This window comes from Haematobia irritans, chromosome 3, assembly GCF_050003625.1.
Source record: "Haematobia irritans isolate KBUSLIRL chromosome 3, ASM5000362v1, whole genome shotgun sequence".
NCBI classification, from domain to species: Eukaryota; Metazoa; Arthropoda; class Insecta; order Diptera; family Muscidae; genus Haematobia; species Haematobia irritans.
Genome location: NC_134399.1, coordinates 60,856,878 through 60,871,973, shown reverse-complemented (window position 1 = coordinate 60,871,973; position 15,096 = coordinate 60,856,878). Strand labels below are relative to the sequence as shown.

General features: G+C 35.3%; 2 protein-coding genes across 3 annotated transcripts; one reads left to right on the top strand and one right to left on the bottom strand.

Annotated features, from left to right (window-relative positions):
• Positions 1-423: 423 nt before the first annotated feature.
• Positions 424-14,618, top strand: SWIP (strumpellin and WASH-interacting protein). Of its 2 annotated transcripts, none has more exons than XM_075300917.1 (8): positions 424-534; positions 601-1,145; positions 1,211-1,432; positions 1,917-2,657; positions 2,723-3,085; positions 3,141-4,002; positions 4,064-4,281; positions 13,413-14,618. In XM_075300917.1, exons 1-8 carry the CDS (start codon positions 516-518, stop codon positions 13,896-13,898), a joined length of 3,456 nt encoding a protein of 1,151 aa, XP_075157032.1. In that variant the 5' UTR covers positions 424-515; the 3' UTR covers positions 13,899-14,618. The 2 variants fall into 2 exon arrangements, with proteins under 2 accessions (XP_075157032.1, XP_075157033.1); XM_075300918.1 differs by lacking the exon at positions 13,413-14,618 and adding an exon at positions 4,356-4,592.
• LOC142230271 (uncharacterized) lies at positions 10,753-11,570 on the bottom strand. Its single transcript, XM_075300921.1, has 2 exons — positions 11,469-11,570; positions 10,753-11,404 (listed from the first exon to the last, which is right to left on the bottom strand). Exons 1-2 carry the CDS (start codon positions 11,478-11,480, stop codon positions 10,805-10,807), a joined length of 612 nt encoding a protein of 203 aa, XP_075157036.1. The 5' UTR covers positions 11,481-11,570; the 3' UTR covers positions 10,753-10,804.
• Positions 14,619-15,096: the final 478 nt, after the last annotated feature.

Sequence of the window (15,096 nt, the reverse complement as noted above, 5' to 3'; positions counted from 1 at the left end):
GTAAAGAATCTTACAGTGTGTCGGATCGATACAACTTGTCGGCGGTGACTAAATAATCGGTAAATGTGTTATCGATCCCATAAACATGCGGCAGTATCGATTATGCCTTCTGACTTAACTTGTAATGAGCACTATATATGGGATATGTTCGACACGAGCACTGTCGTCCGGAATAACTGATAGTCTGTAAAGCGCATAATGCGCCGATTATTTAGTCATCGCCGACAAGTCGTATCGATCCGACACATTGTAAGATTCTTTACAAACACCGACATTCCGTCCATAATAACTGAAGATAACATTTTTGTAAACTGTAGTATCGACATTTTCAGTGAAGATATTTTTATAATCACCTAAACAGGCGAAACCGTCAAACTACCTTATTACTGCACCATGCCTTCATTTCAGTTTATGAATGGAACAGCTGATTTTGTTTATCGGTATATTCAGGATGTTTCTTTGTTGATTAATTAAATTCATAAAAATTATTAAGCTGCACACTAATAGTTACAAATATGGATCAAAGTGTAATAAGTATGTTAGTGTATAAATTATATGTATTCTAAACCAATCTAAGCCTTTAAAAACTTATTATTATAGTTTCATCGGCCGAGCAACAGTTGAAGAATTTTGGTTCATTTCTGGAGGATCATGATAAAAAGCTGAAGAACCTTCTCAACAAGAACCAACATAATGGCAACAGTGAGAAACCCCTAACAAGATCCCCTCTGGTCAAAATAAATTATGCCTCCAATAGAGAAGAATTATCTCTGGTTAAATTGCTAGAATCGGAAAGGGTATTGAACAAAGTTCTGCTCACGCTATGCCATCTTTGTGAAGAAATTAATTACATCAATAAGGAAGCTGATGAAATCCATTTGAAATTTTTATATAAAGATGAGGAATTGCTACTCACATTACAAAATGTTGAAAGCGGTGGTGATGAGGGAGATGTTGACTTGACAAAACAACACAATTCGACGAATAGTAGTGTCTTATTGCAAATGAGCGAATCCATGGAATTTTTGTGTAAAATGAATTTTCTCTTGCAACGGTGCATTCTACTGTGTAATAATCTCTTGCATCAATGTGGTGCAATTTTGGATAACGAAAACAATGTTTCAAGCGTTGACATTAAACTAACGGTAAGGAAACATTTGATTATTTAGTAAAGAAAATCCAATTTTCAATCTAATTTATTTATTTTAAGCATGTGTGTGATTATTTGTCACAAATATTCGTAACTATTCTTATTTTCGATGAGATATTGTATCGTTCGAATTTCGCCCGCTATTGGTTGATGTACAAGAAGGCAGTGGAAACACTAACAAACAGCAAAACATATTGGGAAAACTGCACAACATCAGAGTTGCATGGTATACATAATTGTTTGCAGGAACTGGACTTCCTTTTTAGTGGTCATATATTTCGGGTATGTATTGTTGCTTTTATGGTGAAATTAAATTACAATAGCTTCCGAACAAACATAAAATATATCGGCTTTAAATACAAGTAGGCGTATATTACAAGTCATATAGGTTCAAATTGCGCATATCGACCAAGTCTATAGGCACATAAAACATATTCATACTATATTCATGTTATATACATCTACATACATCGGTGTCATAATTTCTTGGACTTTGTTTGGTATATGAAGTTAGTATTTTCTTTATAGCTACCGTAGCAAAAATGGCCCATAATTAGATATTGCCCATATTTATATATATAGGTATCCATTACTAAAGTGATTTTTCCTGGATACATTGGTAGCTTTTGCAATGGTTTTGGCTGATTCAACAATGATGTAGAATCATCACATCATTGTCGAATCAATTACTGTGTGTTGTGTCTAAATAAATTTCCCCGCAGCAATTTTAATCAAATTTCAATACAATGACTGTTTACCATTATAGCATTTTCTCGACAGCACATTTAGTTTGAAAGAAAAAATAGGACCCCGAGGTATGGGCCTGCTAAATAAACAGTTCAACGACTATCTGAAACAACAGCTGCATGATGTTGAGAAAACAAATCCTGGCGAATTAAATGTTTTCACCGATACGCATCATATCATTAGAGTTAATGCATTTTGTGTGGTATTTCATGATTTTTGCGGTCAAGTGGATGTCAAGTCCATAAAACATTTGTTTGAAACAAATTCCAAATACCAAGGAATTATGTTGATAGGAAATATTGCATGGTCTTCCCTTGATTTCCTTAGCAAAAATGCATTTTCATTGGTAAAGGCCCATGGAAGACATCTTTTGGATTTAAAACGGCAACAACAGCTATTTCTACAAATACATGGACCGAAATTAACAAAAGATTGCCGAACATTTTGTGGTGAAGTAGCCCTATGGTCTTTGAAAATAAATAGAGCCTTGAGCCGAGGACCCTTTGATCAAAGAATAGAACAATTCAAGGAACTTGCTAAATACCTAATGGAAGGTATACGAATGGCTGGCCATTTGAGTTTCTTGGTAAAGGGAATCGTAAATTCACATGAGAATTTACAAATAGCCATGAGGAAAGAAACATTAATGGCCATATGTAAACTACTGGAAATATTGAAAATGATACAACTGTCATTTTATGACCATGCCTCGAACATAAGCAAAATAATGCATTGCATTTCACAGTATTTCCAATACAAGGTATTGAATCTTTTATTGGTATTTTGTTGTTTTTCACTAAATTTATTTATCTAAATTATTCGAAGGTATTACATTTATTGAATACGAGCAAGAAAAAATTACTCTCGTCAAAGCTTCGAGACAAAGGTGTGGATGCCTTGTCAGCATTAAAAATAGCTGAGCGTTGTTTGTATGGACCACCAAGTAAAGTTCGAATACTGGTGGCTAAACTAGCCTTCGATGTGGCTTGTAATGGAAGCATTAAAATGTTATCCGTTGAACATTTCGAACGTTTTCGTTTGCTGATACAACGCATCGAGATGATTAGTGATTTTCAGGAGCATATTACACAGATTTGTGATACTTCATTTTTATATTGGCATCAGTCAATTTTAAGGGCATACCTTAAACAAATTATTGACAAAAAATTGGATTTCCATTCATTCCAAGTAAGTGCATATAGACTCTGTAGTCGTCAGAAGAGACCTTGTATTTTATTTGCAGTATCTGGTGCAAGCATCCAGTGATTGCAATGATCATCTAAATGTACTCAACTTTGGTAATTCTACACTCTCTTCAGAGTTGCAAAAATCAAATTTTGAAAATATTCGTAGTGAAATTATAAGTAAGCTTTGTGCACAAATTGAAATTTTCTTACGTTTGGAAGTCCATGTGAATTTGCAAGTGGAAAAAATGAATCCATTTGATCAGGGCATAAACGATTACAAGGAACTGATAAATGTTTGCCCAGTTGAAGTGAATGGCAGTTATTTGATTTTAAAGGATCATGTTGAAAACTATCTAAGCGCAATGTTTTATAATCTCACCACCATATCATTACACGATTGGAAAACCTATGAAGAAATGAGACATTTGGCCAACAATCGCTTGCTTTTGAAACCAGTTGAAGACTACTTACCCAATCAAACGTTGGAGCAAGGTATCGATATTTTAGAAATTATGCGCAAAATTCATGTATTTGTTAGTTCCTATGTCTACAATATGAATTCGCAAATCTTCGTGGAGCAACATAGTAACAACAAACATTTGGACACCATTGGCATAAGACATGTGGCAAATTCATTACGTACCCATGGAACTGGAGTCATAAACACCACTGTTAATTTCACATATCAATTTTTAAAACAAAAGTTTTATACTTTCTCGCAATTTTTGTATGATGAACAAATAAAATCTCGCCTAATGAAAGAGTTGCGATCATTTGCCGAATGCAAACAACAGAATAAATATCCATTATATTCATATGAAAGAGCAGACGCCTTCAACAAAGATATACGTAAATTGGGTTTGGCTAAAGATGGGCAAACGTATATGGATCTTTTTCGTAAGGTCATAACACATGTTGGTAAGCGGTTAAAATTTAATGTAATCATTAAGATTTTTTCTTATTGATAATTTTTATTCAGGAAATGCCATGGGTTATATTCGCTTAATACGTTCCGGTAGTATCCATGCAAATTATAGTGCCAGTTTGTATTTACCCAAATTCGATGAAAATTTGAAATTTCATAGTGCTTGCAAAGACCAAGAATTGAGTGATGTTCTTCAGACTGCAGCCGAAAATCTGGAGACTAATATTAAAAATCTGGCAAAGAGTTTCGCTGATAGCACCGATTATTTTAAGGTAAATATTTATAAGTTTTTTGTTTGCTTTTTCAATTAGCCGTTCGAATATTGTACTAAGCCTACTAATCCTAGATCAAGAGATCAGTCAGTATATACATGGGGAGCATGTGAGGCAATGTCATGAAGCTTAGGGAGAAACAATGTCATAAAGGCACTTAAGTGCCGGAAACCGTTTGGAATATGATTAAAATCAAAAATTGTACTTTTGGATTTTTAAATTGATTTGATTTATTGGTTTATATATTATACCAAGCACAACAAGATAAATCTTATAAATTATAGTACCGGTCGAAAGCACTGGCCAATATATACGGAGGGGTGGGATTGAAGTTTAAAAGCAGCTTGAGCCAGAAAATACTGTTTTAACTGATCAACGGGCTAAGACTCGCGGAGCACCTGGAAAGCGCGACTTTCTTGTATGTATAGTTCAGGTTCTTTTGTGCAAATTTTTTTGTAGCTGTACCAAATAGATTATATTTAACAGATTGTTAATTTTGACCAAGTCTACTTTAAGTTTTTATGATTTTTTTTTATTTTCAACTTTTTCAAAATTTAGAAATGTCGACTTTTGATGCACGTGATTTTTTGTCTTTTTGGTGAGTTATCTGCTTTAGATAATTTTAGGTATATAAAAAGGAATACAAATCGAAGAAAACGAATATAATATTACCTTATAATATATTACTTTAATGTGACGATCATATAACAACAAAAGGTCTTGGGTAGAAAATGTCTTGGGCAGGTATTCAAAGGATGAAAAACAAGAATTGCTGGCAAAGTTCGTAATAAAATGAGCTACGGCTTAAGCGGTTTGCAAGTCAGCCTTGAGTAATTATTGTGAAACGTGGATAATTTTACACATTCATGTGCACTACATCTCCGTAACTTTTATGAGCCATAAACATCATTGACATAATATAATCCTCTACATATAGTCTTAGAGTTGACATAAAAGGATTTATTTGAAATTCCCCTTTCAATCGAACATATTATTGCCAGACTTTTATTGGGCTTTCGTTAAGTCTATTAGTCGAATTTGAAGTGCGGACAATTTAGCTCACAGACCACGAAAATAGTAACAACTTTACAAATTTTAATTAATAATACACCATAAATCCATTGTAATATAATGTGTTAGGGGGTAACCCTGCAATCATAAACATAATAATTCGCAACAGCGATAATACTGAAATTGCTAGACAAGGATAGCAATAGAGCAAAAACTGACGCGCACAAAAGCAACACGTTCAACCGCGTTTTTCAGCGTTTCTATTATTGTATAGTTTTACCATTGTTACGAAGAATAGGAATAAACACTTTGCTTTATATCGTTAACATTAACAGTTATAGTCTTTTATTTAAAATAAAAGCACAACATTTGTGGCGACGAAGACGGAGCAATAAAATTTTTTCTAATTTTATTCAAGTTATTGTGAAATTCTTATAAGCAAAATGTCCGACGACAAAATTGTAAGAATTTTGGCTGAACAACAAAAAGCCATGAACGCACAAACACAGTTGCTCGAGAAACTCGCAGAACTAATCAAAGGGAAGGAGTCATCCACATCCACTGCAGTTTCCCAAACAAATTCAGGCTCATCTAAAGCTGCACTTATGGAGTCATTGGCACACTCAATGACAGAATTCGTCTATGAACCAGAAAGTGGTCTCACATTCCAGACATGGTACAACCGTTTCGAACATGTGTTCGAAAGGGAAGCAAGTTCTTTGGAAGACCATGACAAAGTGGCTCTTCTCTGGAGAAAAATGTCAAACCAAGTCCACGAACGCTTCACAAACTACGTTCTGCCAAAGAAACCCACAGAAATGCTACTGAAGGACACAGTCGATCGTCTAACAAAACTTTTTGGTAAAACTGAAACACAAGTTGCACAGCGCTACAGATGTCTACAGCTGGCGAAAGCAGACAACGAAGACTTCAGAGAGTACGCAAGTCGCGTAAACTTGCAATGCGAACTTTTCAAAATGAACGAATTGCAACCCAATCAATTCAAGTGTCTTATTTTCGTACTTGGTCTCAAGTCCAGTAAAGACAATGAAATCAGGATACGTCTTCTCAAAATGCTCGATGAAGAAACCGACGGCATGAATTTGGACAAATTGGTGGATGCAACACAAAGGATCTTAGACCTGAAAGCAGACAACACTTTGATCGAAAATCAACAAAAGGTAATTTGTGCTGTTACGAAGGCAAAAAGCGATTCTAAGCATGCAGACCGAACACCAAAGACACCCTGTTGGTTTTGTGGAGATTTACATTACGTTAAATTCTGTCCCTATCGAGATCACAGATGTACCAGATGTCACCAAACTGGACACAAGGACAACTACTGGACAAGTGCAAGAACTAGCAGTACAACAAAACCGTCTCATAGTGGAACCAAGCAGAAAAACAACAAAAAGTCCAAAAACAATTTTCGCACAACGGCAGTTTTCACAACAAAACAACTAAACTTCAAGGAACTTCGTAAGTATGTCACTGTACATTTCAACGACAAGCCCGTGAAACTGCAAATAGACACAGCATCAGATATCTCCATGATTTCTGAGCAAAATGGAAAAATATCGGCAAACCCGAAGCTCATACCACCACTGACAGCGCTAGTGACGCCAACACAAACAACATTAAACTTCTAGCTAAGTTCAACGTAAATGTCACCACGAACAACACAACAAAACGTTTACAGTGCTACATCACAGATGTAGATCAACTCAATATCATGGGTATCGATTGGATACAAGCATTTGAACTATGGGACAAACCAATTTCGATCTGGTGTCGTCAAATTTCTCTTGACGATGAAATAGCGGCATTAAAATCTAACTATCAATCTGTATTCGACAATTCTAGTCTCGGACTTTGTACAAAAACACAAGTTAGAATCCAATTACTGCCCAATGCAAAAGAAATTTTTGTTCCAAAGCGACCAGTCCCATATGCGGCAAGAGTAGAAATCGAAAATGAATTGGAAAGACTTGAAAAAGCCGACATAATTACACCAGTGGACACGTCAAGGTATGCAGCACCAATAGTAGTGAGTAAACGGAACGGGAAAATTAGAATTTGTGCAGATTACTCAACTGGACTAAATTCAATCGTTGAGTCTAATCAATATCCGTTACCAACGCCAGATGAAATACTCTCCGATTGCCATACAGCAACAATTTTTAGTCATCTTGACCTATCAGACGCCTACCTTCAAGTGGAAGTTGACGACGATAGTAAATACTATCAACACCCACAAGGGTCTGTATAGATTCAACCGCTTGACGCCCGGCATCAAATCGGCTCCAGGGGCATTTCAGAGGATAATGGACCAACTTTGCAACGGCATAGATGGAGCAAAAGCATACATAGACGACATTATGCTTGCCAGTAAGTCAATTTCTGATCATATTACTAATTTGAATTTGCTTTTACAGAAAATTCAAGAATTTGGTTTCAAGCTCAAGATTGAAAAATGCCAATTTTTCAAAAACCAAATAAGGTACCTCGGACAAGTCATCAGCAAAGAGGGCATTCGACCCGATCCGAACAAAATCGACGCCGTTCGAAACCTAAAGTTACCTCAAAATATATCAGAAGTTCGAAGCCTTCTGGGTTCTATCAACCATTACGGTAAATTTGTCAACAACACGAGAAATTTACGCAAGCCTCTAGATGACCTATTGAAAAGGGATACACCATTTCAATGGACCCCAGATTGTCAAGCGTCATTGGATGAGTTTAAGAAGATTCTCTCATCGCCTCTTCTTTTAACGCATTACAACCCGGAATTACCGATACACGTCGCGGCCGACGCTTCTTCACACGGTATTGGAGCAGTAATTTACCACACATTCCCAAACGGCGGTATGAAGGTGATATATCACGTTTCAAGATCCCTCACACAAGCAGAGAGGAAATACAGCCAAATAGAAAAGGAGGGCTTAGCGTTAATCTTCGCAGTGCAAAGATTCCACAAAATGTTATTCGGACGCAGGTTCACGCTACATACCGATCACAAGCCTTTACTAACTATATTTGGTTCCAAAAAGGGAATCCCTGTATACACCGCAAACCGACTACAACGTTGGGCCCTAATTCTACTTGCGTATGATTTTGAAATCACATATACCAACACCAACGATTTTGGTCACGCAGATGTTCTTTCAAGGCTAATCTCGAATCACGAGAAACCACCTGATGATTACATTGTCGCTTCAATATCACTCGAGAAGGACATACAACACGAATTGAGCGAGAGCATGTCAACTCTTACAATATCACACGAAATGATAGTAAATACTACCAAAAAAGGCAACGTTTTGCAACAAGTCATCAAATACATGCAAAATGGTTGGCCCGAAACTAGTAAGACAATAAACGCTTCCGTTCTTCAACCGTAAGGAATCACTCTCAATGGTAGACGGACGTCTTATGTTCAACACCCGAGTCGTAGTACCCGGTATTTTTCATCAGAAAATTCTCAAACAACTGCACCGAGGACACTTGTGTGCTGAAAGGAGCAAATCGATTGCACGGAGTTACGTGTACTGGCCGAACATCGACAGACAGATTGAGGAATATGTTCGTAAGTGCCAAAACTGTCAAAAGGCGGCAAAAAGTCCGGTTAAAACCAACCTCTGTTCATGGCCAGTCACATCCCACCCGCTTGAGAGGATACACATCGATTATGCTGGACCTGTAAAAGGCAAATATTACTTGGTGATTATTGACTCATACTCAAAATATCCAGTAATATATGAGACACAAACCATGACTGCAATCGCAACAATAAAACTACTTACCGAGTATTGCGCTCTGTTTGGTAACCCAGAACAAATCGTCTCAGACAATGGCACTCAATTTTGTTCTGAGCAATTTCAAACATGGTGCAAGGAAAGAGCGATCTTACACACAAGGACAGTGCGATTCCACCCAAGCTCCAACGGGCAAGCTGAACGATTCGTCGACACGCTTAAGCGAGCATTGAAAAAGATGGAAGGGGAAGAGAATACCACAGCAGCACTTCAAACATTCTTGGAAGTATATCGTTCCACTCCAAACCCCAATACTTCAAATTCCAGAACTCCAGCGGAATCTTTTATTGGCAGAAAGATGAGAACTGTCTTTGACGCCATTATAAGACCAGCTCCAAAGGAACCAAAATTTAACAAGGAAATGGAGGAGCAATATAACAAGAAACATGGTACACGACCTAGATCTTTCGACCACGGCGATCTAGTCTACGCCAAAAACTTCAAGGGCAACAAAAGCTACTGGGTTCCTGGAGAAATCATAGAAAGAATTGGTAAAGTAATCTATAATACACACATCGACGTTGGAGACAAAAAGATACTCGTCAGAGTACACGCCGACCAACTTCGAACAAGAACCGCAGATATTTCATGCGATGAAACCACTTCGACAGGATTACCTCTAGACTTTCTACTGGATGAATTCAAGATTACAACTACTTATCAGAATGAAGACTTTGCTACACCACCATCTTCACCAAACTGGGCTCCTCAACGTATAGTATCAAGAAGACAGCCAGTGGAACCAGTATCGCGATCTCCGCTTCAAATCTAAAGAGGGAGATGTTAGGGGGTAACCCTGCAATCATAAACATAATAATTCGCAACAGCGATAATACTGAAATTGCTAGACAAGGATAGCAATAGAGCAAAAACTGACGCGCACAAAAGCAACACGTTCAACCGCGTTTTTCAGCGTTTCTATTATTGTATAGTTTTACCATTGTTACGAAGAATAGGAATAAACACTTTGCTTTATATCGTTAACATTAACAGTTATAGTCTTTTATTTAACATAAAAACACAACATAATGTTAGTTTATAATTTGACATATAGGGGGCAATCGTTTATTTTGATTTTAAAAAGCCAACAGCAATTGAATTTTACGGCGTTTCTTAGAATCCCCACCGTGTCGATAACAGTCATATCCGATATCTGAATCTCATCCGAAAAGCGCCGTCATTGTTGAGAAGTTGTACCACCTCAAGTTACTAAATTAACAAAAATATTACTTTTAGATCTGTAAAGTTATAAGCATTTGAAAGTTCGATTCTATCCTAATCGCTACCATAGTGTGGATTGGATAGGTATTCAATGGCGATCTGTGGTATTTTTATTTTTTAAATAAATAGAGAATTAATAATTATACAAAGATCTAAAAACTATATTTTAATGAAATCTTACATTTATATGTTAGAAAGGTTCTTGTTGTGTACTTTTAATTGTTTCCTAATAGACGCATAGTAAAGATACTCTAACAATCCTTAAACTTGCCTTTCTAAAACTTTTCAATAGTGACGGGGCTTTTCCGATGAGATTTCGATATCATATACGACTGTTTCCGACGTGTTGGGAATTCTCAAAAGTGCCGCCAAATTCAAAAAATTGTAACAAGGATAATCGAAACCATTTAAGAAACTACTCAGATTATATTTCACCACTTCAGTTTGAATTGATTTATTAAAATTTCACAAAGTTTTTATTCATTTTTACCTCTTTTTTGTATAAATTTTACATTTAGTGCTGTTTGATCTCTATGCCACTTTCTATGTCTGGATAGTCCAGCTGATTGTTGATATGATTTATCGCAGAGGTCACATTTATATTCCTTATTTTGTTTGTGTATTGCTTTGTGATGATACAATGTTTTACTGTTTGAAAAATCCTCGCCGCATACTAAACAATAATGTCGTTGGTCATTGGCTGTGTTTCGATCACTATTATGACTAGTTTTGTGAGCATTCAATTGGTATGATGAAGAAAATCCAATAGCACAATATTCACAACAATAGGGTTTTTCCGTTGTATGTTTTTGTTGCCGATGAACAATTAAATTGCATTTTATATGCGTATGATAACCACAATGTTCACAGATATAATTTTCTCTGTTCAAATGATACCGTCGCTTATGATCCGAAAGTCTTTTGGGATTCTTAAAACTCCGACCGCATGCATGATAATTACATATATATGATCCGTTTCCAGGAATATGGGAAAAGAGATGATAACGCAAAGTTCCTTTGGATTTGAAGGCTTTACCACAGTGGTCACAGATGTAGGAGTCTGTACGCGGTATTTTCTTAAAAAAAAAATATTTATTTAATGTCCTAATAACATTGCGATTTTCTTCTTTTTTTAATTACTTGTTTAACCATTGCAGTTTATTGCAAAGAGATTATTCTCGCCGTACTTCCTACCAAGTAAATTGCAAATGCAATTATTTGTCAACCAATTCGCTTGAGATCTGGTAGCAGAATAATAAAGGGTATTCGCATTTTATTTTATTTGTTTTTTCCTTTTTTTGTGTGGATTTTTAACATCAAACAAATTACAAAAATCTAAATTTAACAATAGAGACATTCATAAAGGGTGATTCTTTTGAGGTTAGGATTTTCATGCATTAGTATTTGACAGATCACGTGGGATTTCAGACATGGTGTCAAAGAGAAAGATGCTCAGTATGCTTTGACATTTCATCATGAATAGACTTACTAACGAGCCACAACGTCGAATTTTCAGTGAATGGGCCCTAGAAAAGTTGGCAGAAAATCCGCTTTTTTATCGACAAATTTTGTTCAGCGATGAGGCTCATTTCTGGTTGAATGGCTACGTAAATAAGCAAAATTGCCGCATTTGGAGTGAAGAGCAACCAGAAGCCGTTCAAGAACTGCCCATGCATCCCGAAAAATGCACTGTTTGGTGTGGTTTGTACGCTGGTGGAATCATTGGACCGTATTTTTTCAAAGATGCTGTTGGACGCAACGTTACGGTGAATGGCGATCGCTATCGTTCGATGCTAACAAACTTTTTGTTGCCAAAAATGGAAGAACTGAACTTGGTTGACATGTGGTTTCAACAAGATGGCGCTACATGCCACACAGCTCGCGATTCTATGGCCATTTTGAGGGAAAACTTCGGAGAACAATTCATCTCAAGAAATGGACCGGTAAGTTGACCACCAAGATCATGCGATTTGACGCCTTTAGACTATTTTTTGTGGGGCTACGTCAAGTCTAAAGTCTACAGAAATAAGCCAGCAACTATTCCAGCTTTGGAAGACAACATTTCCGAAGAAATTCGGGCTATTCCGGCCGAAATGCTCGAAAAAGTTGCCCAAAATTGGACTTTCCGAATGGACCACCTAAGACGCAGCCGCGGTCAACATTTAAATGAAATTATCTTCAAAAAGTAAATGTCATGGACCAATCTAACGTTTCAAATAAAGAACCGATGAGATTTTGCAAATTTTATGCGTTTTTTAAAAAAAAAAAGTTATCAAGCTCTTAACAAATCACCCTTTAGTATCATGATGCTGCTACTTTGACTGCTACTAAATGCAACGAAATTAATCAATTCACTTTAGGTGTGAGAAAAATACAGATTTAGTTAATCGTCACGATTAGTTGGGCGTTCGTTAACATAGGCATTCTGTAAGCACATATGAATCTCGTCCGACCATGTACCCTTTTGTGATAAATCAAGACATTTCCCCTCATTATTAAGTATGAGGCGAAATGTAATCATTAATGCTTGATAGTGCATGTATTTTCAACATTGCCACGTAATATTGAAGTCATTTTTAAAAGAAAATATAGATAGGGGGTGTTTAGTACACAAACGCATTTTGTTCTTTGCCAATCCGGACATATATTATTAATTACCATTAAAATGTACTTTTAATTTGATTGATGTTTTCGACACTTTTAATTAATTTTTGTTGTTGATTCAATTAAAACTTTAATTGACCTTTGATCGACTTTTTTTTTAATTGAAACATCAATTATTTGGATTGTACTCCTTTTTCAATTAATAATTTGATTGATTAAATTGCCAAATGATTATCACTTAGGTCTTTCTGATGTGTTTTTTGATTATAGTTTAGTTTTTCCTTTGATTTGAGTAAACTAACAAATGAACCTAAGTAATTCCAAGCTCAATTTTCAATTATATTTTTTATTTAATTGAAATGTTAATAATAATAATAATAATTAGTATAGAAATTTATTATACGATATAATTATTTAATCCTCCTAAATTATTTTGACTAGCCATGTCTAATATTTGATGCTATTTGATCTAATTTCTAGTTACTAGTGGATGCCTTTCAGCCATTTTTCCGAAATCCTCATAACTTGCATTTGCGCAACTTTTTCCTCATTGTACCACCGCTGATAATGAATTATGTAGAATATATGCTAGCAGTTAAATCCAAAATAAATAAAAAAGATCGTGAAGAAGCTGTACTCTTCGACGATGGATTTGCTGTGGGCCTCTCTTATATTCTTAAACTACTTGATCAAATTGGTGATTTTAACTCTTTGCAATGGTTTACAACAGTAAAGGATCGATTTGAAGCCGAACGACGTAAAATCAAAGAGATGTTATTGGAAATCAATAACTCAAGTGGATCAACTTCATCCAAATCGAACACAAATGCTGCGGCATTACAGAAAGACGAGAATGAAAAATTACTCCAGACCTTAGTTCTCACAGAAAGGCGAGTGAATGCTCATCAAATGGAATATAATTTATTATATTATAATTTATGCAGTGCAAAAATATTTTTCCAATAAACATTTAAATAAAGTGTATTCACAATTACATTTAGTATATGTTATACACCTTGTAAATAATAATATGGATATGCCATGCCAAAATAATTGTATAGCTAGCGGTATATGTATCAATTCTCACAATTTTGGGACGAAATTAAAAATTTGAATACACTCAAGAATAATGGATATTTGAGGGGTGATATACAACCAAAACAATATTAACAAGTCTTGTAAATCTGTTACGAGTCATTTGAACAAAATTTAAAAATTGCCACTCGCTAGACCAAGTATGACAGAAGATAACTTCAGTGAATTGATAAACGATTTTCTATGAATTATAATTTTATATACAATTAAAGATTGATTATCCATCCAATAACCAAAATTTTATATTATAATGAAATTATTTAGTTAGAAAAAACTTACCTATATGCTTACATTGACTGTTCAAAAGCAAAAATATAGAAAAATCGCTTATGTCTTCTTCACACCTAGCCAGATGCAATGATTTTTCTTCGATATAATACAAATACATAAAGAAGTAGATTTTGTTAGTAAATGTTTTGTGCCAGGATGAACACTGAATCAGACAAGTAAAGTGTAGCAGTATTGTGCGTTGTCATAATGGCAAGGCATATCCAAAGTTATTGGAGTAGTTATAAGTTATGTATTTTACTCTTTAAAAATATTGATTTGAATTAGTGTTAAATAAAACTGTATTTTTTATTGTATAACTAACACTTTCAGTTTTCTGTAATTATTACTTTCTCAAGGTGGGTATTAAGTTCGAGTTTAGCCACTAAAATCGATAATAGTTCTATAAAAAAGTATAAAATAAACTTGATTATAACTTGTGGGGCATGATCCATAGCAGCAATTTAAAAACTTTATTTCCTTTAAAATAAATTATTAAAACAAGTAATTACTGTGTCTGCATGCCGAATTGTGGCTTCATACCATAGTGAAGGAACACAATTTGCTGTAAATTTTCAGCAGACAAAATTGCCAATGAAGATAGCAATGAACAACTGCTATGTTTCAGCAGGTTGATTTAATATCAATAATGGTCATATAAGAACTTTCTTTGTAAAACACATATTTTCAACAACACTCTCTTGGAAAATAATCAAAAACCAAAGATAACTTGCAAACAACCCCATTCACATACAAAGAACATTTCCAACAAATTTCTTTGAGGCAATGGCCTGTGTAAAGT